At 53.8% G+C, this 24,898-nt stretch overlaps 1 protein-coding gene across 1 annotated transcript in view; it reads left to right on the top strand.

Annotated features, from left to right (window-relative positions):
- The first annotated feature begins 3,042 nt into the window (after positions 1 to 3,042).
- The window catches only part of PTPRN2 (protein tyrosine phosphatase receptor type N2), a 367,694-nt gene continuing 345,838 nt past the window's right edge, over positions 3,043 to 24,898 (top strand). Inside the window, exon 1 of the mRNA XM_090287741.1 lies at positions 3,043 to 3,204. Within this exon, the coding sequence (XP_090143867.1) occupies positions 3,105 to 3,204 (100 nt within the window). The 5' untranslated portion in view covers positions 3,043 to 3,104. The remainder of the gene's footprint in view (positions 3,205 to 24,898) is intronic.

The following is a 24,898-nucleotide window of genomic DNA, read 5'->3' as shown; positions in this document are numbered from 1 at the left end:
CTCTCTGTCTTGTGCGCCTGTGGGTTGGGTGCCTGTGGGGGGAGCAGGGCTCTGGCTCCATCCCTTTCTGCTGCTGTACCTGGAGACTCGGCCAGGGCTCCATACACAACCTCTCCATCTAGAACATTCGGGGGAAGCACCAGAGGATATGAATGTCTTCTGGAAACTGGGGTTAGCTTGTTGGGAGAGTGTGACCTTCTGCTAAGTGTAAACTTTGGGGAAGGTTAGTGCACATGGCTTCAGGTCTCCTCCTACCGCTGCCCCGAAGTGAAAGAAACTCCAGCTTAACTGCAAGCCTGTTGTGACGCCAAGCGCCTGTGGCATCGCCCTGGCTGACCACCTGCTTTGGAGGTTTGAGGTGCCATCATGAGAACCAGCTTCTGGACTTTTCTTACCAAGTGATCGAACAGTGACCTTGAAGATCGAACAGTGACCTTGAAAGGGTGGCGATGGCAGAGTGTCTGTCAGACTCTGCAGCGAGACAGCTGCGACTTTGAGCCCCGCTCCACCACTCAGTGGCTGTGGGCCCTTGGGAAGATGGGTTTCGTCCCCGCACCCGCAGAGTGGGGATGGTTGTGGTGGCTCTGTCATTGTGATCATGGTCTGGGGCCTGGCTGGTCTTTGTAAAGTTAGCAGTTCATCTTACTGTTCCCTGCTGGAGGCTGTTACTTAGTGTCAAGGAGTCTGAGGCTGGGTGACCTACACGGGCCAGCAAGCCTGTCTGTCAGAGGAGCCACGGAGAGGCCTGCAGCAGCCCTGGCAAAGCAGAGGGCTGTGTGGGAGGCAGGGAGACGCAGGTGCAGGTGGGGAGTGGGGAGCGGCTTTGGGAGCCAGTCGCAGCCCACAGTCGCCCCATCGCCAGCTCAGGTCCCCGCTGTGACCGACACTCCAGGATGGAGCAGCTGCCTGCCCTCCATGAAACCCGGCCTTTGCCTGGGGCACATCTTGATGGACATGCGTTCAGGGGAGAAGTCCCGCAAAGGCAGCCCGGAGTGCTCGTGGCCGCAGGGGAACGGTGATTGCAGACAACGCGCTGCACCACTGCCGCAACACAGCCTCCAATGTGCTCAGCCCAGTCCCGCTGAGCTTTGGGGCCCAGGGGCAGCACTAGGGGCGCAGCTTTCCTCTCCCCACTCTGGGGTCGTGCTCGGTGCAGGGAGGTGCTGAGGGGGAGGCACAGGGCACTAGGGAGGTGACCAGGACAGTGGAGGGATGGGCAGCTCTGTGTGATGCCTGTCTCTGCAGCAGGGGATGGGAATGGCCCCTCCCTGTCACCTTTGTCATTTCGGCACAGCTAAGGTCTTTAGCTTGTGGAGCACAGCCCGGGGCTGGTCTGCTCTGGTCAGAACACAGGAATGGCAGAGCCGTCCACCCTCTTTCCAGGGCCATCCTGTGGGTCTGCTTCTTCCCAGTGCCTTTGTCACTGTAACCTTGGGTTCCCCACTTTCCCTTTCTTGGGGTGTTTACCCTCCAACGTCAACGTGGCACTGCCAGGCGCCCTGAGGTTGGGGCACTTGGGTGATGCAAGACGGGTTGGGGAAGACCCTGTCCACAGCAGGAAGAACAAACAGTCCAGGCCCCTTTGAGCCGCAGCCCCAAAAGCAAACAGCTTCCAGGACGCAGGCTCAGGCTGGGGCCCCAAGCTCCTCCCTCTTGCACAGAACTGCCAACACAGTGTACCCAGACTTGGCTTCCAAGGCGTCCTGGGCAAATTAGTCTGTGGTGCTTTGAGAGCTGCAGTGACGGTCATTTGGGCAGATGTGTGGTGACAGAGCCTCGTCCACAACAGAGAAACGGAGTGAGGGTTACTGGTAATAGGTCCTTCACACCACAAAGTGACATCACTGAATGGAGTTACATGTCCTGCCCTCAAGCTTCTGCATCTCCTCCTGGGCCTGTCGCACATGAGCTTTACCTGTGAGGGACACACACCACACGCATATTCTCACATTTACGCCTGCTCTCTGACATATATACCCATGGCCACAGCTGCGCCTGGTCTTTAGGACGAGGCTTCCTGGGGAGTGCCCAGGTCCCTGGCACCCTTCCCCATACCCTGGGACAGTGGCCAACACAGGGCCAGGCTGCAGGGAGGAGGGAAGGACTCCAGGCAAACCCCACCTCAGGCTCCGAGCCTCCCCAACCCCCGCGTCCAGGGGAATCCTGACCCCCTGGCAGGAGCTCAGAGCTCAGGAGGGGCTTCCATGCTCCAGCGCCCATTCTCCAGGTTTGGCTCCCACAAGGACCCCCTTTCCAGGCTGAGGACACCCCCCTCCCCCACCGCGGGGCCACACTCAGACCCTGCACAGCTTGAGCTCCAGGGAGCTCTAACATTGCCTTCTTCAGGTGGGGTTCCCACCCAGGCCTCCGGCCACGCTGCAGCCACAGGGAAGTGCTGCCCAGCCGGGTGTGGCCCTAGACTCCGCACGGGACTGCGCGGGGATCACAGGCTGAGGGTGCGGGCAGAGAAGCGTCTGCCTTCCTGTCTCCAGGATAAGGGCGCTGCTGACTTCCCCACTGCGCTTTGGGCGCATCTGAGTGAGGACAGTGCCACAATCCCCAACCCCTCATTCCCCGCGGCCACCTGGAGGGGCGGGTCTGGGGTCCACAGGAGCCCGCGGAGGTGGGGAGGAGGTCCACGGGGTGTGCGTGGTGGGTGGGGTGGGGCCGGCGTCTGCAGGTGAGGCAGGGATGGAGGTGGAGGGAGGACTGACGGAAGTGGAGCAGGGGAGGCTGGGCGCCCGCAGGTGACAGGGGGCCGAGGGCCCGGCTGGGGCTCCAGGAAGATCAGAAGTCGGGGGGGCGGGGGGGGCGTTCGAGGGCGGGGCCAGCGGGCGGACACAAGGCTGACGGAGTGCCCTGGAGCTGCGGGGTCGCATTGGGGGCGGGTCTAGGCCGGCGGGGCGGGGCTTGAGGGTGGGGGCGTGTCGGCGGCGGGGCCGAGGGCGGGGCTTGAGGGCGGACCTGCGGCGGGGACGAGCCTCGGAGCGGCGGGGCGTGTCGGGGGCGTGTCGGGGGCGGGGCCGGCGGCGCTGTCCGGTGCTGAAGCCGCGGCGGCGCGGAACGCGGGGAGGAGAGGCCGCCATGGACTGAGTGCTGCCAACATGGGGCCGCCGCTCGCGCCGCTGCTTCTGCTGCTTCTGCTGCCGCCGAGCCTGCCCGCCGCGCCCGCGTCCCTCGCCCGGCCGCTCCCAGGGCTGCTCGGTGAGTGGGGACAGGGTGCGGAGCAGTGTCTGAGGGAAACAGCGCGCCGGGGGGACGAGTGTCTGTGAATGAGCGGTTGGGGGAGGGGTCTCTGAGGAAATGGGGGGTCGGGAAAGGGGCGCCTGAATGCGAGAGGGGGCGGGAGTCTGAGGAAATGGGGGGGCGCCTGAAGGAATGGGGTGGGGGAAGGGGGCGCCCCAATGCGTGAGCGGGCGGGGGGGGTTCCGAGGAAATGAGGGTGGGGGAGGGGCGCCTCAATGCGTGAGGGGGCGGGGGTCTGAGGAAATGGGGGTGGCGGCGAGGGCGCCTGAGGGGTTGAGGGGTGCACGGTGGTCGCGGGTCCCAGCGCGTCGCCCCCGCCTCAGTTTCCCCGCAGCGGCCCTCGCCCGGGTCCGGGCGCCGAGGCGCTGTCCTTGTGGACGGGCGTGGGTGCGCCCCGCGTGTCCGTGCCGCGTGCGCGGGGGGTGGGGGCGCGAGGCCCAGCCGGCGGGGACGCGGGTGCGGACGCCACGCGGCTCGGGCGGCCCGGCTCCCACCTGCGTTGTCACCGCGACCGGCCGCCTCAGTCCACGTCAGCCCGGGCGGCGCGGGCGGGGACGCGCGGGGACGGCGGGCGCCCGGCATGGGCGGCCCTGCGGCCGAGCTGCCGCCTGCGAAGCGCACGGAGGCCCGTGCCCGCGAGTCCGGGTCCCGGGCCGGAGCGGCGGGGCCGGGAACGAGCGCGGCTCAGCCCCTCGCGGGCCGCGTCCCTCCGTCCTCCGGCCGCGGGCGCCGCACGTGAGCCGCTTGTCGCTCCCCGCGGCCCCGGAGGCTGGTCCCAGCCCGTCTCCGCCCGGGGCCGGCGCGCTGCACAGCGTTTGCCGGAACCACAGGGAGGGGAGGACGGAGGGGCTGCGGGCGGCAGCGACGACGGACGGACGGACGGACGGACCTGCCCCGGTGCTGGGGCTGCAAGCGAAGTGGACGCCTGTCACCACGAGGGCGCCGCTGGGCACCCCGTTCGGGGACCCCAGCACACGGACGGACGGTGTCCGCGCGGCCTCCCTTCCTGGGGCCCGACCCCGCCGGCCCTGACCGTCCCGCGCCCCCCTCGCCCGGCCGCCAGCGATCCCCGGAACCCGCACGCACGGCCTCCACGAGGTGCGGGGGCCACGCCGCCCTGGCCGGCGTGCGCTGCCGTCTCTCTGCCGCCGGGCTCTGCTCGGGTCACGGCCACCCCGCCTCGTTGTTCCCGACGGCGACGCCTGTGCCGGAGGCGCCCCGGTGTCCGGCTGCGCGTCCCCTCAGCCTCGCGGGGAGGCCCGCGTGTCTGCTCCTCGGCGGCCCGGGCCCCGCCTGTCCCTTCCTTCCAGGGCGCCCTCTGCCCTGAGGTCACGTCAGCTCCCCGGCGCACGTGCTGCCGGTGCCAGAGCCTCCCGTGGCGCGGAGGGTGCCGTGGCGTGCGACGCTCTCGTGGGCGGTTTTCTTCTCTTCGCCGGCTGCCGTCTCCGGTCCGCCCTTGCTCCCTCCCGCCGCTTCTCCCGTGACTTCCGGACACCCTTTTGTTCGGTGCTCAGTACTTTTCCCTAAATCCGATGGGAGCGTGAGCCCTTTGTCTGTCAGCCGGTCTCCAGCGACAGCGAGGCCTGCCGCTCAGGGCGCCTCGGTAAGAGGCCCCCCTCCTCCTGCGAAGGCGCGGTGCGCCCCGGCCAGAGGGCGTCGCCAGCCTTCACCAGACTGCGCCCGGAGACCCCAGGGGCAGACCTCCCCCGCGCACCTGTCTCTGAAGACGGCTGAGTGTTTATTTTCCCCCTTTGTTTTTCGCCTCCTGACTTGCCCACACGTATTTTTCATTCACCAGCAAGCCCACACGGAGCTGAGAAGGAAAGAGGAGGAGCAGCAGGCGTCTTCCTTTGTGAACTAGATGGCGTGATGGTTTATTTTTAAACCGAAGCATCCTTCCTGTCACAGAAGCACAGATCCATCTTTGCTTCTTGGGGTCCGCAGCCCTTGCTGCTTCTTGCTGGTTGTGAGGAATGAGCAGCCTGCCCCTCCCCCAGAGTGAGCACCCTGCTTCTTTCCCAAAGCCTGAGCCTCTCTGCTTGTTGTCGTCTCCTGCTGCTCCAGCTCCTTCACCCTCAGGTGCTCATGTCCCTGTGCAGAAGCACTGGGGCGCATGGAAAATCCTGGGCTTTTGGGAAGGGAGGCGCCCAACATGGCTCACCTACAAAACCAGGTGCATTGGGTGGGACTGTCGTGATCCTCTTCCGTGTCCAGAGATGGCAGCTGAAGGTGTCAGACTTGCGGGGAACGTGTGGGGAATAAAACAGGCTTTCAGATGGCCTCCGCTCTGTGCCCAGCTGAGCTGAGTCTCAGCATCTTGCAGCTCTTCTTTAAACGCCCATCTGTTTTTACTCCTTGTTACCAAGATCACCCTCAGTGGTGCCCAGGAGCAGGTGTGGGGGTGTAAATCAGGAAGTCTGCTTTCTATGTCCTCCATGGGGCCTGTGGGGCCCCATCAGGCTGATACATGCTCCGGGAATTCCTGTGCGCTGTGAAATGTGAGTACCTATTGGGTCCTTGTGAGAAAGGGCAAGAGCAGCACATGAGCCTGATGTTCAGGTTGAGATGCCAACCCAAGGCTCATCACCCCAGGGTGTGTTTTGACAAACTCAGTGGCTACCATTGATTGTTTTGTGTGATAACTTCTGCATTTATGTCATTGTGCTTTTTACATGCAGTATTACCTAGTTTGTGAATGCAGTTATCCACTTTTATTTGGATTTTTGAAAGCTAGGGATGTGGGGCAAGGAGTGCAGGAGGGATGGGTTCAACTGAGCTATCATTGCACATGGTCTTATTAAGAAAGGCCTCTGTTAGTATGACCTCTTGGAGCATTACCTGAGAATATTAAACTCCCTTTTGAAAAGATGTTTGTAACTAAATGTGGCCTGGGCTTGGGTGGCAGGTATTTGAGGTATGCCTGGATAGGTGCAAATATTGCTAGTTTAAGGATTGTTTATGTGTGGAAAGGTGAAAAAAAGCTTAACGTATGGGCAGAAAGGGTTTCCATCCAGATGTATCCTGGTGGTCACCGGCCTAGTGAAGCTCAGCTAACTCAGAACCTATTTTATCTCTTCTGACAAAGATGTTCCATTTTCCGAGAAAACAGACAGCTGACTTCATGGCAGAGACCCTCTGTGCCACAGAAAAGCACCTGGCAGCTGTTTTTACATCAATCTAAATTGAGCTTCGTAAATGTAGACCCAGATGGACTTATTTTTTTAAATCTGGTTTGACAGGAGGCCAGAAAACTGGAGAAGCAGAAAATAGTCAACAATTTTCTGCTACCTGGAAACAGAGTAGAAACAGTTTGTTGAAGGAAGAGGGAGATTTTTTCTTTTAACTCATACAATCTCTAACAGCTCTGCCACAGGCACTGTCTAAATGTCCAGGGCAGGAAATGAGAAGGGGCGTGGTTCTCCTGAAAACATGTATGTTCACACAGTGTTTGTTTGTCTGCTTCTGTGTGGATAACTGGGCGACTCCAACACTAGTCTAGGTGTGAACTTTGGACTGAGGTGCTGATGGTGAAACACAAGGTCCAACTTCCGGCCAAGAAGGAGGCCTAGACATACGTGCTATGTCTCCCTCCACAACTAAGAAGGAATACAACTAGCTCAAAACTACAGACAACCAGAAGTTCAAGAAAATCAAACTGTATGGAAGTCCAACAAACAAATATATAAAGAAGAAATACTCATTCAGACAAGTAGGAGGGGCAGAGCCAGGGTGGAGAGGACGTGGTGTGGTGGCAGCAGCGGTGGCAGTAGCAGGCTGGTAGAAAGTGCAGTCATATGTTTTAAAAAGTCAGGAGGGACACCTGGGGAGCCCTCCCAGCACCAGACCAGCTCATGGTCCCAGGACTGGGGAAAATCAAGCCTCATTGCTTTTGATTGTGAAAACCAGTGGGGGCTGGGGTAGAGGAAGAAACTGCTGGTCTCTCAGTAGAGTCCGCTTATTTAAATAGCCCCATGGTCCTAGAACATCCCCAGACTCACCCACTCTGGGAACAACGGCCAGGGCAACGGCAAGAGAGGCGCTAGTCCTATACGGAAGTGGGAGAAGTGCCTGGAAAAGGGGCGAGTGCTGAGCAAGCAGCATTGTTCCCTTTCAGACCCCTCCCCCACATACGAGGCCACAACGTGGTGAAATGGGTCACTTCTGTACTGATGAATATCCAAGGCTCTGCCCATTACAACATAACAGGTGTGACAGCTCTACCTAAGACACAGAGGGAAACAGACACAGGAGCCTGTCAAGATGAGAAGTATGGCCCCAAAGTGGGAATGGATCAAGGTTCCTGGATCAAGGTTCCAGTGGGAGAACTAAGTGACGAGGAGATAGCCAAACTAACAGACATGGAGTTCAAAACACTGGTGATAAAGATGCTCACAGGCTTGACAAATATGCTTACGTATGGCAAATGCATAAGGGAAGAAGTGAAGACTCGTTGTCGGCGGCAGCCGTCCATCTCGAGAGACGATGGTGTAGCTTCTTAAGAGTCTATCTGCACCACCTAGAATGGCTGTGCAGTCCGACTCGGGAGTGACACGGTATCTGTCTCCTCCCGTGTTGAATCGACATCTTGCGATGACGCTGGAGTGTCCTCTCCAGTGAAGCTACAGAGCCTGGGCAGGGTGATATGGAGGGTCTGCTGTTGCCCATGCAGCAGACTCCCCCTCTCTTTGCAGCTGAAGGGTCCAAGGGAAAGACGGAGTCAATACAGCTTGGCTTCAGGTGCGCCGCAGGAGTTGCCGGTGTTGACTACAACGTCAAACCGCCTTAGGGACTCCGGCTCCGGATTTTCTGTCGGGGTTTACTCCCTTAGCCTTTCCCCTGAAGAGGTATGCCGCAAGGCAGCGGAGGTTTTTGGGAGTCAGAGTTTTCCTTCTCTGATGTGCCCTGACTGGAAGATCGAACCAGCGACACTTAGCTCGCAGGCCGACGCTCAATCCACTGAGCCAAACCAGCCAGGGGCTAGAAGTGAAGACTATGCTAAATAAAACGAAGGAAAAGCCACACAAAACCAATGGTGAAGGGAGGGAAACCGGGGTTCACATCAATTATTTGGAACTAAGGAAGAAAAAAACAGCCAACCAGTACAAAATGAGGAAACAAGAATTGAAAAAAATGAGGAGAGGCTTAGGAACCTCTAGGACAACTTTAGACATGCCAACATCTGAATCATAGGGGTGCCAGAAGGAACAGAGGAAGAGCAAGAAATTGAAAACTTATGTGAAAAAATAATGAAGGAAAACTTTCCAAATTTGGTGAAGGAAATAGACAAGTCCAGGAAGCCCAGAGAGTCCCAAACAAGCTAGACCCGAAGAGGACACACCAAGACACATCATCATTAAAATGCCAAAGGTGAAAGATAAATAGAGAATCTTAAAAGCAGCAAGAGAAAAGCAGAGAGTTACCTACAAAGGGGTGCCTATAAGACTGTCAGCTGACTTCTTAAAAGAAACTTTGCAGGCAAGAAGGGACTGGTAAGAAATATTCAACTGTAACAACATAATCAATAAAATATACTTAAAGAAAGAAACACAAGGTCCATCTGTCTTCCAAACACACTGTGTGCGATGTGAGCAGACAAGGAAACTGTTCGGGGTTTTGCGATGGTCACTTGGTGCTAACTCTCCTGTATGGAGGTGGGTAAGAGGGTATTTATTTTGTTTTTGCTTGTTTTCTCCTGTTCTATTGACTATGATTCAGAAAACACAGGGATATGCCTTGTCAGCACGTGAGTCGTTCAGAGGCACTGGATTGCAGAAGATGAGCTTAACAGCTATAAAACAGATTGGGGAGCTTTCTGTTCATAATTGAATTAAAATTATCATACAATGAAGTAATTTTTTTTTCTTTTGGTGTATCAATCTATGTTAGATTCTGGTGACAGGTGACAGAAGTCCTATCACCCCACACTGCCCACGTCCTCCCTCTGCCATGACAGCCTGCCAGGATCCCTGAGCTTCACCCACAACCCCAGGAGATTTCTGGTTACATGTGTTCCCCAGAATAGCCTCGACAGCGGAGCATTTCTGCCTCAGATTCCAAGATGGAAAGCCTCAACCTGGGGCTGAGATCAGGTACCAGGTCTCTGGCCTTCAGAACCTGCCTTCTTTTCCTGTGGGTGATCTGAGGGTAGGGTAGGGTTGGCCCTGTAGGATATCAGTCCCAGCAGAAGGATCCTCCCCAAGAACAGGCCCATCTGACTCTTGCTATTATAGGGACAGAGGCAATTTCCGCTTATCAAACTGCCTTTCCCTAAGGAGCTTCAGAACCTCTAGGCTCTTTGGTCTTGTTCCAAGAACATTTGAAAATGCTCTTTGACCATAGTGGGGGGGTGTGATTTTTCTGAGTTGGGTTTTGTTTTGGGTGTCAGACTCAGTTATTTGGTTTGGCTCTCTAAGGGAATTTCGATGTTTAGAAAAAGATGACTTGTTTGGCGCAGGAATGCAGGTGCCCCTGTAGAAGTTTGATGTGTCCATAAACATTCCACTCCAAATGCCTCTGGGTTTCCATCAGATTCCACACCCCTCTGCCAACCATCCATCCTGTATGGCTCTGTTTCTGTATTGCTTTGGTTATTCATTTATTTTGATTTTAGATTCCACCTATTAATACAAGTGAAATATTATGAGATTTGTCTTTCTCTGTCTGACTTATTTCACTGGGAAAAATACCCTGTAGGTCCATCCATGTTGTGGCAAATGCTAAGATTGTATTCTTTTTAATGGCTGAGTAGTATGCCATTGCATATATGTGCCATATCTTCTGTATCCAGTCATCTGTGGATGAGAACTGAGATTGCTTTCACATCTTGGCTATTGTAAAATAATGCTGCAGTGAACTTAGGGGAACATATGTCTTTTTGAAGTAGTGTATTTTTTTCTTCGGGTCGATACCTAGGAGTGGAATACCTGGGTTGTATGGCAGCTCTATTTTTAATTATATGAGGAATCCCCATGCTGACTTCTGTAGTGGCTGCAGTGATTTACAATCTCATCAACAATGCACTAGGGTTCCCTTTACTCTGCATCCTCACCAACACTTGTTATTTGTTGATTTTTTGATGATGGCCATTCTGACAGGTGTGAGGTGGTGTCTCACTGTGGCTTTAATTTGCATCTTTCTTATGATTAGTGATGTTGAACATCTTTTCATATGTCTGTCAGCCATCTCTATGTCCCCTGCTCATTTTTAAATTGAATTGTTTGGTTTTGTGTGTGTGTTTGTGTTGTATGACTTCCTTATATATTTTGGATATTAACTCCTTATCAGATGTCTAATTCATGAATATCTTCTCCCATTCAGTAGGTTGCCTTTTTATTTTGCTTATTTTCCTTCACTATGTAAAACATTTCGGTTTGATATAGCCCCACTTGCTTATTTCCATCAGATTTTAAAAATGTATTAGTACCAACACCAATTATTTCAGACTTTTTACAACAAAAAGCTCACTTCAAAGCAAGGGATGAAGGAGGGATTACTTTCCTAAAAAAATTTTAAGCGTTGGTTGCTTGACATTTAGAGTGTCATTCAGGCAAAGGAAGGCTCATTTTAGTCATCCTTTCTTTTATGAGACATGCTGGTAGGTGAAAGCATAAAACTTCCCCTCATGTGACATGGGCATTCTGCATCCCCATGTGGTCCTAAAAGCCCCTTTCAGCTTCTGATGCAGTGTTCTACATGCAGTACAAAGGAAGTGTTTGGAAATGGTTTGTTTGGTGGAAGGAACTTTCAGAAGAAAGGCTGACCTGGTTTCCAAAGGGAAAAGGACTTCATATTAATGGTCAAGTCTGACTCCAACAGCAAAATACAGTCACCTTGCAAATGGGCAGAGCAGCCAACAAAATTGGCCATGGGAGGCCAAGGCTTCTTCCATGTGGGTTGTGGCTTTAATCCAGCTGAAAGCAGTGATTAACCTGTGGTCCAGCTGGAAGTTGGTTCAGCAATATGCATGTTCTCTGAAGGAGCAGTGTTCTAATGGCACCAGAGTACCAGGGACAGGAGCGCGGCTTCTCAGTGGCTGGCGGCCCGTGGAACCAGGTGAGGAAGCAGCTTGAGTCTCCTTCCACTGGCTTTTACCAAAATATACATCAGGACTTCTATCTCTTCCTCTGCTTTTGCCTGAAAATAGGAAGAATTTGGTACCACCAGACTTCCACTGGATTTAAGTCTCCTGTGAGCAGACACAGATGTGATTAAAGCCAGGTTCAGTTTCGAGGTGCAGATGCGTGTCCTTGGGGCCTTGTCCCTGTTTCACCAGGGTGTTCAGTCCTGGATTTTGTGAAATATTAGTCATCACAGACAAAAAGAGGATTCCAGCACAGCCAGAAACTACAGGCGATCGCCAGAACATGGTGGGGAATGAGTGGATGTGGGCCCCAAACACAGAGATTAAGTGACTTTCCACTTCAGAAATCTTTGCAGCTGGCACTTATACTCATTAAAGTCAAGACAAATGAAAGGACTTCACCTACAATCTCTCTGAATTCACATCACAGCAAAGTGCCAAGGTCTTTGCGTTTTTGAGAGGATTGTGTGAGGTGGTGGGAGAGTCCTATTTACTGTTCCCAGAAGCTTCAGGTTTCTCCACTTAATGTTGGAGGTTAATGGCCAGACAGGGTGGAATATTGTTATTACTTCAAGTAATATTACTTTACTGACGCCAAGTCTTGGCTGAATTTACCATTGAGTTTTTTCCAAAAGAATTACCATTAGATTTTAAATAGTAATAGCATTTATGTTTTTTAAATAAGCATATTTTAAGAATAGGCACACTAAACAAGGATGCAGGCTGATCGTGTTGTAATAATGAGAATAATTAATGGCAATGACACTGTCTGGACTTTATTTCCTGTCACTCCTCTGAACAGCTAAAAGCCCTAGAATAAAAGAAGTAGGGCTTAAGTAACAGTCCTACAAGTTCTTACACATGTGGGTGGAAGGTGTACACACCCTTCTTCAGACACACTCATTGCTTTCTTTTAAAATATGTGACATTTGATAAATGTGAAAACCAGAGCTCTTTTTGTCAGTGTATCTGACATGTCTAGGTTGCACAGTGTTTGAGTGTCTGGATTTTTGTTTTGTCACTGAGACACGAAAAATATTTGGTGATGGAGATGGGAGGACTGAGTCTTTGTGTGGAGGCATTGAGGGCTGTACACAGCACTGGACGTGTGTGAGGCCATGCCGACCACAGAGACCCTCCACCCAAGCCCGGCACCCTCTGTTGGAGTGGAGTGAAGGCAGAGCCAGGGGAGCCCTGCCCACCCCCACGTGGGGCTCCCACATCCACTGCTGTCTGTGCCTCTCACCCCGGGACTTGGGGTGTGAGGACACCAGCATGCCACCGTGTGCATTCAGAAAAGTTCACGGTTGCAATTCCCAAAGGGCTCACCGACTTTTTCAGCTTCTCTTGGCGTGGGTCCTGGGCTCGATCTCTCTTATGTGGGGGCGCGGTGCACGGGCCTGCCAGGACCCAGTCCCTCTGCACGGAGGGGCTCTGCCCTGCAGCTTGCACCTCATTGGGGCCCAGACCGCACTACAGTCTGTCCTTTCCTGCTTGTCTGCACAGCTCTGTGGGCTCCACTCTGGTCTCCCAAAGTGAGCCCTCTGGGCTGAAGTTGGAGGGACGATTTTGAGGGGCAGGTTCAGGTGCACGAGAATCCTGGGTGCTCTGTGGCCTCTTTGGGGTGTGCCAGGTTCCTAAGAGGACAGCTGTGGCTTTGGACGGAGTCCTGCTGTTTGCTCCCTGTGGGTCACCTGTTTCTTCCCAGAAGCCTTCCTCTTAGAGGAAGAAAGATGAGGAGAAGCACCCCCTTGCTCTCCTCCTGGCTTTCATAAGGTTCCTTGGGTTCTGCAGACCCTGGACTATTTGTGGGGAGTGGGGAGGGTTAGGAGCTGAGGGGTGAACACCCACCCTGGCCCTGACCACCACACTTGATGATCCCACGTCCTCATTCTGCTGTTGTTGGTGTGAAGTGTGGCTCATGTGGCAGCATGTCCCTCCCCAGAGAATACCCTGCAGGGGTGACTGTGGGGAGGGGAAGGGATGTTGGGGGTCCCCAGGTGCAGCCCATGGGCTGTGGGGATCATGCTCTGTGGCTTGCCCAGTGAGGACTCCACATTCTCAGCCCCTACTGTTTACACCTGTGACCCGGAATAAGCTTCAGAAAAAAGGATTTGTGTCAGAGTTCAGTTGAACAGAGAAACCAGGATGTCAGAAGCAAAATCGTCAAGAGACTTATTTGTTGCAGAACCATTTGGGGCTGGACAGTGGTTCAGCGGTGAACATCTCATCCTCTTTGAATAAGGCCGACAGGCTGCATGGGCCCTTGAGCAGCAGACAGAAGCAAGAGCAGTCCCGGTGTCCAGTTGGTAAGGACAGTGGACTGAGCACCCACTGTGTGCTAGCCCCTGTACCAGGCACTGGACATGCAAACATGAACAAGACAGTGTCCCTGGTTTCTAGTTTCTTCCATGCTTCCAGAGCCCTCCCTGCCTTCGAGAACCTTCCCTGCCTCCAGAAACTTCCTTGACTTCTAGAACCTTCCCTGCCTTCTAGAACCTTCCTTGCCTTCTAGAACCTAACTTGTCTCCAGAAGCTCACCAGTGCCTTTCTCTTTCCTGTGCATTCCTAGTGCTTATCCTGTAATGAAATTTTATTAAGATACTTCACTTCATAACTGCAAAAAACTATTTTCCATGCCGCATCCACTGTTCTTGGTTTGGGAGGCTCGTCTCTGTCCCCACATGAGAAGGCCTTGGTGAAAAAGTACTGCATTTTCATTCCATGGGTATTCATTCGGTTGAGTTTTCTAACTCTTGCCAGGAAATGGAAATGGTGCCTATGAACTTGGCTTTTAGGTTTGGGACCCTTAAGAAATAGATGTTTTTCATTAAAAAATAACAACATGCAAAAACAAAGAAAAAAATCCCAACTCCTGCAACAGGCAGAATAAAATGCAATGAAACGGGGAACTGGATGGCTAGGTCCAGCTTGGTCACTGACCACACAAGACCCTCCTGCGTGTGGGGCCCAGGAGCAGTGGGCGTTTGGGAAGGTGGGGCCTGTGTCCTGGCCTTCCTCCCCTCCTCCTCCTCCTCCTCCTCCATGGTGTTTGTGGCTTGGCAGCTGCTTGGGTGAGAGAAGAAAAAGCTCTTCTGTAAATCCCCAAAAAGCTATGAAAGCATCTCAACTTCGGTGCTATGATTTGTTTCCTTAGCCACAGACTATTATGTGTTATAGTTGACCTCAACCTGCCATTTTATACAGTGTTCCTCATGCCAGCGTCGAGTGGCTGAGATGTGCCCAGAGCCCTCACCAACGGGTGATGAGTTCAGGGACGGCCAAGTTATTACCTGTTTCTCTGCTCTGTGCTCTGTTCACCTTGTGTTTGGAACTGATGACCTCGGGCTTCTTCTCTGGACTGGGTTGTAAATTACCGCTGGGAAAAGCAGAAAGTGTAGTGTTTGTGGAAAGGAAATGCGGGTGAGAAGGAAGGGCTCGTGTCTGGATTTGGCGTGCTGGCCGTGAGTGCTCAGCTGTCTTTTCTTGACGGCACACACCAGTTTGGGACATGAGGCAAGCCGAGCTCTCTGGAGCCACAGTCAGGGCCGAGCGAGGTCCCCTTACGGCTGAGAGCACCTGGTTCTACGGGGCATCAGAGGGCTGGAGCCATGCGTTTTCTCTCCTGGGCAACTCTGTTTTGACTCAGAGTACCCTGTGTTCCCTGCCCCAGCGGGTGTTGCTGATATGTGAGGTTCTGAGGGAGTAGCACCCCTGACGGCCTGGAAGACAAGTAGGGGCTCTAGGACCCAAAGTGGGTAAAGGCAGAGGGGAGTGGGGCAGGGAGACCAGGCCACCTTGTTCATGAGGAGCGAAGGCCCAGAGACAGGGCTCACGACACTTTCTAAACCAAAGGAGGAAGGGACACTGCTCTGAGCAGGTGCTGCTTGATCTCTTGCTGCGGGGCTCACCGCCCCCGCCCCCCAGCAGGCTTGGCCTGGCACTCTGCATTTTCTGACGGGGACGAGGTGGGAAGTGTGTCACACTGATGGTGTGTGCTTCCTGTCGGGGGGGCGTTAGAAGCCTGGGGAGCAAGGGGGGGAGCTGTGGGCAGGGGTCGCAGGATGGCCCCACTGTTGGCGAGTGGGAAGGACAGAGCGCCTTCAGAGGAATGAGGCTACTGTGTCCTGTGCGGTTTTGATGGGGAAGTGGCCGCTCTGCCAGCAAGAGGATGGAGATGCGTTCATGCTGCATGGTCTTTCCCTTCCTCCTGGACAGGTGATTATATTTCACCTTCTGCAGGAATGTCCAGCCACCAGTGTCTCTGTGGGCCGTGGACACATGGCTTACCAGTCCTCCTGTATCAGTCTCTGCCCCAGATGCCAGCGAGGAAGGTCGCGTTAGATCTTCAAATGTCAGGGAAGCAGAGCAGGTGCATCTAGGGTCTCCAGCTCTGTGGAGCCCCAAACTTGATTTCTTTCCGGGTCGCTTGATGATCCAGTTGTGGGAATGGAATTCAGCCCACACTTCCTTACAAAGCCCGATTTATAACCTGAATCAGTGTTGCACCTTGGGGGACATGCACCCAGCAGTGACCAGTGTGGGTCACTTGCCCTGAGCCTGGTGAGGGTGGAGCAGACGTGGTGTCCTCGGCGCAGAAGGGATGACGAGCAACTCGATTCCATCAGGCTATGTTTATTCACTTTGAAAGATTTTTTTTTACAAAAACTAAGTCCCCTTTAGTTTAAAGTTTTTAATTTTTTAAATACATTTTTTAGAGAGAAACATCAATTTTCTGTTCCACTCCTTCATGCATTCACCAGTTGCTTCTTGCATGTGCCCTGACCAGGGTTTGAATCCACAACCTCATCCTATCAGAATGATGCTCTGACCAGCTGAGCTACCTGGATATTCTGAGATTATATTCCTTTTTTTTTTTTTTTTTTTTTTTTGATGTTAGTGATTTTTTCTTTTAAGAAGTGATTATGATAGCAGGTAGTAGCTACTTTTTTCTTTAAGGCTTTTTAACTGGAATCATAAACATTAATGCAACCTTATAAAAGTTCCCCAAATTAAAAAAAAAAAAAAGTTACTAGTCTGTCAAATTGAAAGAAAAAAACAAGAAACCACTATCTTAATAAATATTTTTAAAGTTTTATTTAGATACAATTGACATACAACACTGTATAATTTTAAGGTATACAGCATAATGACTTGACTGACATATATTTTGAAATTATTACCTCATAAGTTAACATCCATCATCTCATTTAAATAAATAAAAACAAGATGAGAACTTCCTTAGCAACTTCCAAATACACCAGTCGACAGAGTTAGGCATGGGTGTCATGTTGAAGGAATATTCTCTGAAGTGTGGCAGGTGAGCGAGGTCTGCTCCGGGAGGGTCTGTTTAGAGGATTTGTGGTAAACCTCACAATTTTGTGCAGTATAAACCAGGCTCTGACTGGCACCAGTATTTGACGACCTTCTTTCCCTGTAGGTCTCCTCGGTAAATTGGAGAAAAAAAATCTAATCTAAAAGGGTTTTTTTTCTCTCAAACCAAGGACCCCAGAAGGAATCATTTACTGTTCCTGCAGTCTCTGGGAGTAACAGGAAAAACAAAGGAATTTTATTATATTATAAATGACCAAATCATCCACTTCTTTGGACCCCAGTTTCCCCACATAAAATAAGGAAATTGAAGTATACATAGTCATAGATATATAGTTTATGAACATGTTTTTAATAAATGGAAGTCACCGCCTTTTATGTGCATCTTAGTGGCAGTCATGGATGTGCTAGAGAATGCTGGCCATTTCTGTGTCCAGGATGACCACACTGTCCCCACAGCTGGGCTGGGCATGGTGACTGTGTCCTGGGCTGGAGCCCCCTGAGGGCTCCCGACATTTTCCCGCTGCTCCCGGTCTGACTGCTCCCTGCATGGTGCCTGCCTCTGGGCTCAGTAATACAGGGCCCTGTCCCTGCTGTGTTCATCCTTCCCCCATTTCAGATCGGTTAATTACCGTGGATGTGGGGTGGCCTGCTCTGGGGGTTGGGCTAGCCCGGAAGGCTCATGCAAGAACCTGTGTGTTTGTCAGATAATGAGGGGCCTGCAGAGAGCCCACCCAGGCTCAGCCTTGACATTTCGCTCGCCATAATGAAGAGCCTTCCTAAAATAAATGCGGCCTGCGTCATGTCTAATATATTCTGTGTGGAGGTTGGAAAACGCAATTGCAGGCTCAGCCCAGCCTCGGCCTGTTTGTCACAGTGACAGGACAGCCTGTCATGAGCTCAGGCATTTTCTGGCCTAGAAAAGACCTAAATAAACACCATAAATACCCGGGGAAGTGCAGAGCAAGATCCATTCATTCAGTAGGGTGGAAGCCATTTAGCTTCCTTTAATTTTTCATCATTTCTGTGGATGAAATTACTGTTTGCTAACAGACCCACCATAAAAACAGTGGTGTCGCCCTGGCTGGTGGGGCTCAGTGGATTGGTTGCCGGCCTATGAACTGAAAGGTCACCAGTTCGATTTCCAGTCAGGGCACAGGCCTGGGTTGCGGGCCAGGTCCCAGGTTGGGGGTGCGCCACATTGATGTTTCTCTCCCTCTCTTTCTCCCTCCCTTCCCCTCTCTCTAAAAGTAAACAAATAAAATTTTAAGAAAAAAGAACAGTGGTATTGGATAACCTGTGATACCAGCAGCTAGATTGAGAAGGAGGTGGGGCTGTTCTCACTCTCTTCTCCACTAGAAGAAAATGACGAAGAAAACCCCTTTTCTTTTTTGATGACATTTTAAGGTGGTAAACCCAGAGTTCAGAAGGGGTCCAGTTTCACTAGTCCAGGGCCCTCTCACCTTTGAAGGTCATGGGGGAGGTGGGCTGTAGGGTTTCAGGCCTGGAAAGGGACCTGTGGTGTCACTGCTGACCTCTGTCTGATGTCCTCTCTCTCTCTGTGTTTTAATATTGTTTATTTTTAGAGAGAGAGGAAGGGGGAGAGAGAGAAGGTATCATCCATTTGCTGTTCCACCCACCTATGCATTTATTCGTTTCTTCTTCTCTGTGCCCTGACCAGGATCAAACCCACTACCGAGGTACGTCGGGACGATGTTCTAACCGGCTGGGCCACCCAGCCAGGGCTGCTGGTCTCGTCTCGGAGCCAGTAAGACCTTCTGACATCTGTGCACAGAAGAGTGGTTTGGCTGAGCTGCAAAGTCATCCCAGGGAGAGGGTTCTGAGGCAGGGAACTGGCTCACAATGGGAGCTGGACTCGGAGGCTGGCACCGCGGCTGGCAAGTGGGCTTCAAGCCCTGACAGGGAGGTCTCTACACCTCTGTGCCTCAGTGTCCCTCCTGGGGGTTGTGGGGATGCTTGTGTCAGATGGTTTCTGTTCATTGTGAGGCATCGTGACATCATGTAGTGGCATCCTGACCCCCAGTACCCCTGTGTCTGGTCCCGAGGCCCCAGATCCCACATGAAGGGACCTGAGTTTGGGGCCCTCAGTGCACTGGGTCCAGGGGAAGCTGCACTTCTGCGGACAGAGCAGGTGGACCCCACATGGGACGCAGAGGACCGGGGAGGGAGCTCTGTCTGCCCCCAGGATGGGTCTTGTCTGTCCGCAAAGCTCCCCTTCCACGTGGCTGTATTTGCGAGTTCCCTGTCCAGCTCTGTTCTGACCCCTGTGTCACGGAGCCACAAACGTTGCCTGTGGGAGCTGCACTCTGAGAGCTGACCACCGCAGCAAATGGAGCCCGAGCCTGCGCTCAGACCTGCGCGCAGCGCGGGCTCACCGTCCCGGGCACCTCACGGCGCTGCGAAGGAGAAGTCTCGTGCTTGTCTGTTCTCCCCTCCTTCTGCCCCCACAGTATGGCTTCCCAAGCTGCGTCCACATCCCTGGGCCACGTTGAATTTGTAGAAAGGTGGCAACCAGGGACAGGGTGTCCCCGCAGTTTCTCATGAGCACAGATCCCACTAAGAAGCAAACATGTGCACAGAGGTCCCGCATGGGCCCCTGCTTGTCCCAGGCCTGGTTCTTCCCTGGTTTGCTCCACCAAGGCCACCTTTCTCCTCATGTTCCTGGCTAATCAGGCCACAGAGGCTGTCTTGGGGCTGAAGGATCAGCAACCTGCTGGACAAGCCAGTCTCTCTGGGCCTTACCTGACAGTCTCGTCCTGCCCTGTGAACAAGCATGTGCCATGTGAAGCCACAGCAAAGCGGGTCCAGACAGAGACTGAGGATGCAGTGGGAGGGGAGAGTCCATCAGGTGTTCCCAAGGCACTCAGGGGGATGTGACAGTCAGCACTGGGGCTGCAGGTCGGAGCCTGGCTCCTTGCTAATGCACCACCTTGGCGCTGAGCGACACTCATGTTTATGTCTGGTCTCCAAGCCTCAGAGAGTCCCTGGGAGCACTGAGGGGACTGACCGGAGTGTGGGATGACCCCACTCCCATGCCCTCTTGGTGGGAGTGGACTCACCTCTGCCTCTTACAGGAATTTGCCCTATGACCTTCTTGTGCACAGGTGCAAGGTGTATGTGCAAGAATCTTCACTGTTGCATTAGTTTTGTTGGAATACTGGAAACAACTTTCTTTTGTGTGTGATAAGACACGGACTGGTTAAATGCATCAGTGCATTCGTATCATAGAATCTGGCAACTATGAAAAGTGGGTGGAACAACCTCCAGAGTTCTGGTTAACAGTGCGCAGTCGGCTGTGTGCCTGGCACTGCCCTGTGCCCTGCTTTCGTGCTGTCTTGTCCCGTGCTTATGATGGCCTGGTGACGTCGGAATGACTGTGACGTGTGTTGTGTAGACTCACTCAGGCACTGGGGCTTCCGGACCCGAGCTCTCAACCACTGTGATCAGTATGCACATGTAGAGAAGGACCCTATCTATGGGCAGGTTGTAAAAATCTATACATCTATTCTGTGAATAGAAAAGAGCACTCATTAGAAAGTAGGAGTCTTTTCAAAGAGCTCATCATGTTTTCAGAGTTTATTAAGGGACAAGGGAAGGAAGGTGAGACTGGGCCTAGAGTCCCCTGGGGCATCTGGGTCCCTTCAGTCCCCAAGTCAGGCCACACTTGGCCCCATCTCAGACTATGGTTTGCAGAAGGGGCGTGGGCCCGTGCTGATGAGAGTGCCCCGGTGATGGGGGCAGGTCACATCCGGCACGCCTGTCTGAGCTGCCGGGAGCAGCTGAGTGCTGCGTGATTAGCTCCATTTGGAGAAGCACTCGTTGCCATGAAGCCGCATTTCCAAGGTTTTATAGGCCACTTTCCCATCTTGCACCAGCTGGGTGCTGGCACGGCCTCACCCAGACTTCAGGTTAGGAAACATCACAGCCAATTTGCAAACTGCTGGAGGAATAAGACTTGCATCTTGTTATGCTTCAGTGCTTCCTGGTGAGCCCTGCCCATCTCATTTCATCCAAGACGTTGGGCGACTAGTTGGTGCTGCCCCCCCCCCCCCCAGGGCCTCAGGGAGGAGTCTGTGTCTTGCTTGGTGGCAGGGGTTTCCGCTCTCAGGTCACCCAGCGCTGGCACAAGACAGCGGGGCTCTCCGTGTGGTGGTTTAGCTACGGGGATGGTGCCTCTGTAGCCGGGTGGTGGGCTCTTTGTCCCAGGGAGCCTTTGCTGTGGGAAGTCCTGAGCTACCAGCCTTCACCATCTGCTGATGCTGGGTGATCAGGACACAGTCCCTGCCTTCGAAGGACCTGGACTTGGTATAAAGCAGGCTTTTTATGTCTTCAGTTTGATCTTTAGTTAACGCACCTCTGTCCACATGTGAGCAGCGGAGCTGGGTCCCATTATGTTTTGGCACAGGCCTGGCAGCATCCATCACACCATCGATCCTGAGCTGCCTGCTGCAAGTCTCGCTGCCCCGTGGTGGGGAGGCTGGCGGTACAACAGGAGACGCGCGGCATGAATTATTGAGGCCAGCGGTAATTGAAGAGCTCTGCCCTCATGGCAGATTGCTGGGCGCATTCCTCTTCTTCAGGCCTCATGAGCAAGTGTGCAGGGCCTTCGTGCAAGGATCAGTGGTGTGCTTTTAAGTGCTAAATGGACTATTAATAATAGGGAACTTTAACTCAACGCCAACGTTATTTGTGGGAGGCGGAGGGGGGTGTTGTAATGCAGACAGGCTCTGCGCATCTCTGCATTGACTTGACTTATTTGCTACGGTGGTCGCTGTTTTTTTGACCATCTCTCAGGCAAAGGGAAGATGGAGGTGGGGCTGTCTGTCCCTCTCCCCAACTCAGAAGACTTGTACTGGACATCACAAGAAATCAGAGGACACTTGTCCACTGGCCTCGGTGCAGATTCACTGGGCACCAGGGAGAGGGTGATCTGCAGTCCAGGATCTTGCCCTGTTGAAGTGTCTAAAGGGACTTCCGTCTCTTGGGCTCCTCTCTCAGTGACCATGCCCACCCAGTCTGGGCAGTTCCAGCCGCTGGGATTTCAGGAGCAGCCTGCTTGCCCCAGGGCTCTCTGCGAGAAGTTCTGGTCCTGCCCTGGGATTTTCGAAACAAACGTGACTGAGTCGAGATGGGGCAGGGAAGAGGGGGCCTGTTAAAATGCCATTTCTAAGTCTTGTTCCGACCCTCAGTTCTGCATTTCTGGGGCCACACTTAAAAGCAGCATCTGAATCAGCATGAAGCTGAGGGACTGAGCCATAAACCCCCTGTTGGGGACAAGGGAAAAGGCTCAGGTTGCATTCAAAGAAGAAAATGAACTAACCTGCTGGTGTGTGTGAGAGACTTAGTCTCTAAAGTCTGTTGTATTCAAAGAAAAGGTGCAGGTACTGGAGGTTGCCTGTGGTCAGCAGAAGTGGAGGTTTTCCCATGTTACAAGAGAAGGGCTTTGCTGGGAACCCCTCCCCAAGGAGCTGGCAGGGGCAGACTTGGGGCGTGTGCTTTCCTAGAGCACTCGTCGTCGGCAGCCGTCCGTCTCGAGAGACGATGGTGTAGCTTCTTAAGAGTCTATCTGCACCGCCGAGAATGGCTGTGCAGTCTGACTCGGGAGTGACACGGTATCTGTCTCCTCCCGTGTTGAATCGACATCTTGCGATGACGCTGGAGTGTCCTCTCCAGTGAAGCTGAAGCTACAGAGCCTGGGCAGGGTGATATGGAGGGTCTGCTGTTGCCCATGCAGCAGACCCCCCCCTCTCTTCGCAGCTGAAGGATCCAAGGGAAAGACGGAGTCAATACAGCTTGGCTTCAGGTGCGCCGCAGGAGTTGCCGGTGTTGACTACAACGTCAAACCGCCTTAGGGACTCCGGCTCCGGATTTTCTGTCGGGGTTTACTCCCTTAGCCTTTCCCCTGAAGAGGTATGCCGCAAGGCAGCGGAGGTTTTTTGGAGTCAGAGTTTTCCTTCTCTGATGTGCCCTGACTGGAAGATCGAACCAGCGACACTTAGCTCGCAGGCCGACGCTCAATCCACTGAGCCAAACCAGCCAGGGTGTTCCTAGAGCACTACATGCTGCAAATTGGTAATTTAGAAAGATAGCCTCAATGGTAGTCGGAACTGTTGGGTTGTTACTTCTAGAACCAGTGGAAAGTTCTGGCTTCCTGGGGCGGAGGGACCACAGACCCTGGGGCAATTGCCGAGCACCCAGTGGGGGCTGCGGGGGCCACCGGTCGTTCTCTTACAGGCAGGTTTGGAGTTGCCAGGTAGTGGTGTGCCCTGTGGGCGGAGGCCGAAGTCAGGCAGCTGGCATGTCCTAAGGACGGTCAAGGGAAGCTCTCCATTCATTTTCTGGCCAATCAGGTTACTTTTGGGTCTGACTTCTGCGTTGTCGACTTCTGCTCTCAGAGAGCCCCACGGAGAGCTGTGTCCTCTGTTGCCGCACACGGTGGGTCCTCAGCCGAAGGCGAGGCGAGTGGGCGTCCCTGCATCCTACGGTCACTCAGGCTTAGGTGATGGAATGCCATCCCCAGGGTGTATGCTGGGGGCTGGCGGTCACCATGGTGATGGTGAGGCCTGTCCCGGGAGGAGAGCACCTGCTTCCGCAGGGGAAGGAAAAGCTCTGAGAGGCCTTCGCAGGTCTGCAACGGGGGCAAGGTGGGGCTGTGGGCACCAGGCGCGTTGATTTCACACAACTGGTGTCCTGCCCCTTACGGCTCCACCACCTGACTGCGCACCAGGGTAGAGTGGGTGCCAGCCTGTGGGAGGGGGCAGGGTGCGGAGGAGGCCCTGGGGCCCCTGCCAGTCAGACCCTCCCCCACCCCCAGTCCTCAGAGCTTCCTTCTAAGTCCTGTTCTCCGTCAACAGGATGGCGACTCTTCAGGATTCTTCTCAAGTGTCCTTTGCTACCGCTGTCCCTGCAGGTGGTGGGCGAATGTGCCCCGGGAGCCCTGCAGGGCTGCCTCAGGCTGCTGTCGGGAAGGGGCAGTTGGGTCAAGCACTGCCTCAGAGCAACTTTTTATCAGTTGGATGCCTTTAGAATTTCACAGGTGAGCAAGCAGGGACGAGGGCTCAGTGACAAGTACCAGGTCCCAGAGCTGACCAGGGGCAGGAGTGGTTCTCATGCCTGGCTGGGCGGCCACCGTGCATTTTGTCTTCCTCATCTGGATGCTTCCTGGAGCAAAAGTGGTGCTATTCGTGATGAGGCTGACCTGTGCCCGCTCCTAACCACTCAGATGGGGGTGGCGGTCTTCCTTGGGAAGGAGGGCGCCCCCTCAGACCACAGGAGTTCCTTGGCAGCTGTGAGGACAGTGTTTATAAAGCATGAGAGAAGCAGGCCACACTTTGCCAACAGATTGGGTGACGGGTGAACCCCGCATTTCAGAGACAGGTCTTGCCGTTTTGTTTACCTTGGTCCAGGACCACATCTGTTACAGAGCTTCAGAGCATCCATTGTTTTATTTAGCATTTTCTTGACAAGAAGAGGCATCCCAAGAACAAAGCCCAGAGAAGGCAGGCACCTGTCAGAAGCCACACAGGAACTAGAGGCGTGGCCACACCTGCTGGGGTTCAGGCTGTCCCCGTGGGCATGCTGACCACTCCAGCAGCCTGTCTGGTCTGGAGCAGCTGACCAGAAGAAAGGTGCTAGTCTTACAGGAACGCTGTCTCAGTCACGGCCACTGGAGCACCTCCAGGAGGCCTGGTGCACTCCCAGGGCCTGGCCTGGCCTTCTGAGGCTGCCCGCCCCGTGGAGGGCCCTGTCCCATTGTGTCTGTTGGGGTTGGAGCAGAGCATGGGAGTGAGGGGCCAGCCGAGGTCCCTGATTCTCAGCTGACACAAGACCACAGTTCCATCCCCTCAGCTTTTTAGAAAGGGAATGAAAGCAGTGTTGAGAGGAAGACTGGGATTACCGCTGAAACCCCACATCTGTGGCACCCCTTCCTGCATGCCTGGGTGTCTGGATGTCAAAGACAGAAGACACAGTCCCTATGCTCAAGGAGCCCAGTTTCCCTGACCTGCTGGTTTTATTGTCCTGCATCTTGTCTGTGCTAAATTCACCCTCCCAAGGTCAGGGGCCGTCCCAGTTCACAAGGTCCCCCTGCCGGCACCCTTCTCCTGGCTTCAGTGGCTCCGAATGAAGAGCCCACCGGCGCTGGCTCCTGATGCCTCTCTGACTTGGTCGAGGCAGGGCCGGACCTCTGTGCCCGGGCTCAGTGTGAGGTGGCCGGAATCC

Source organism: Furipterus horrens, unplaced genomic scaffold, assembly GCF_987537825.1.
Source record: "Furipterus horrens unplaced genomic scaffold, mFurHor1.1.pri manual_scaffold_9, whole genome shotgun sequence".
NCBI classification, from domain to species: Eukaryota; Metazoa; Chordata; class Mammalia; order Chiroptera; family Furipteridae; genus Furipterus; species Furipterus horrens.
Note: the sequence above shows the minus strand (reverse complement) of the source record. Positions and strands in the feature narration are given on the sequence as shown.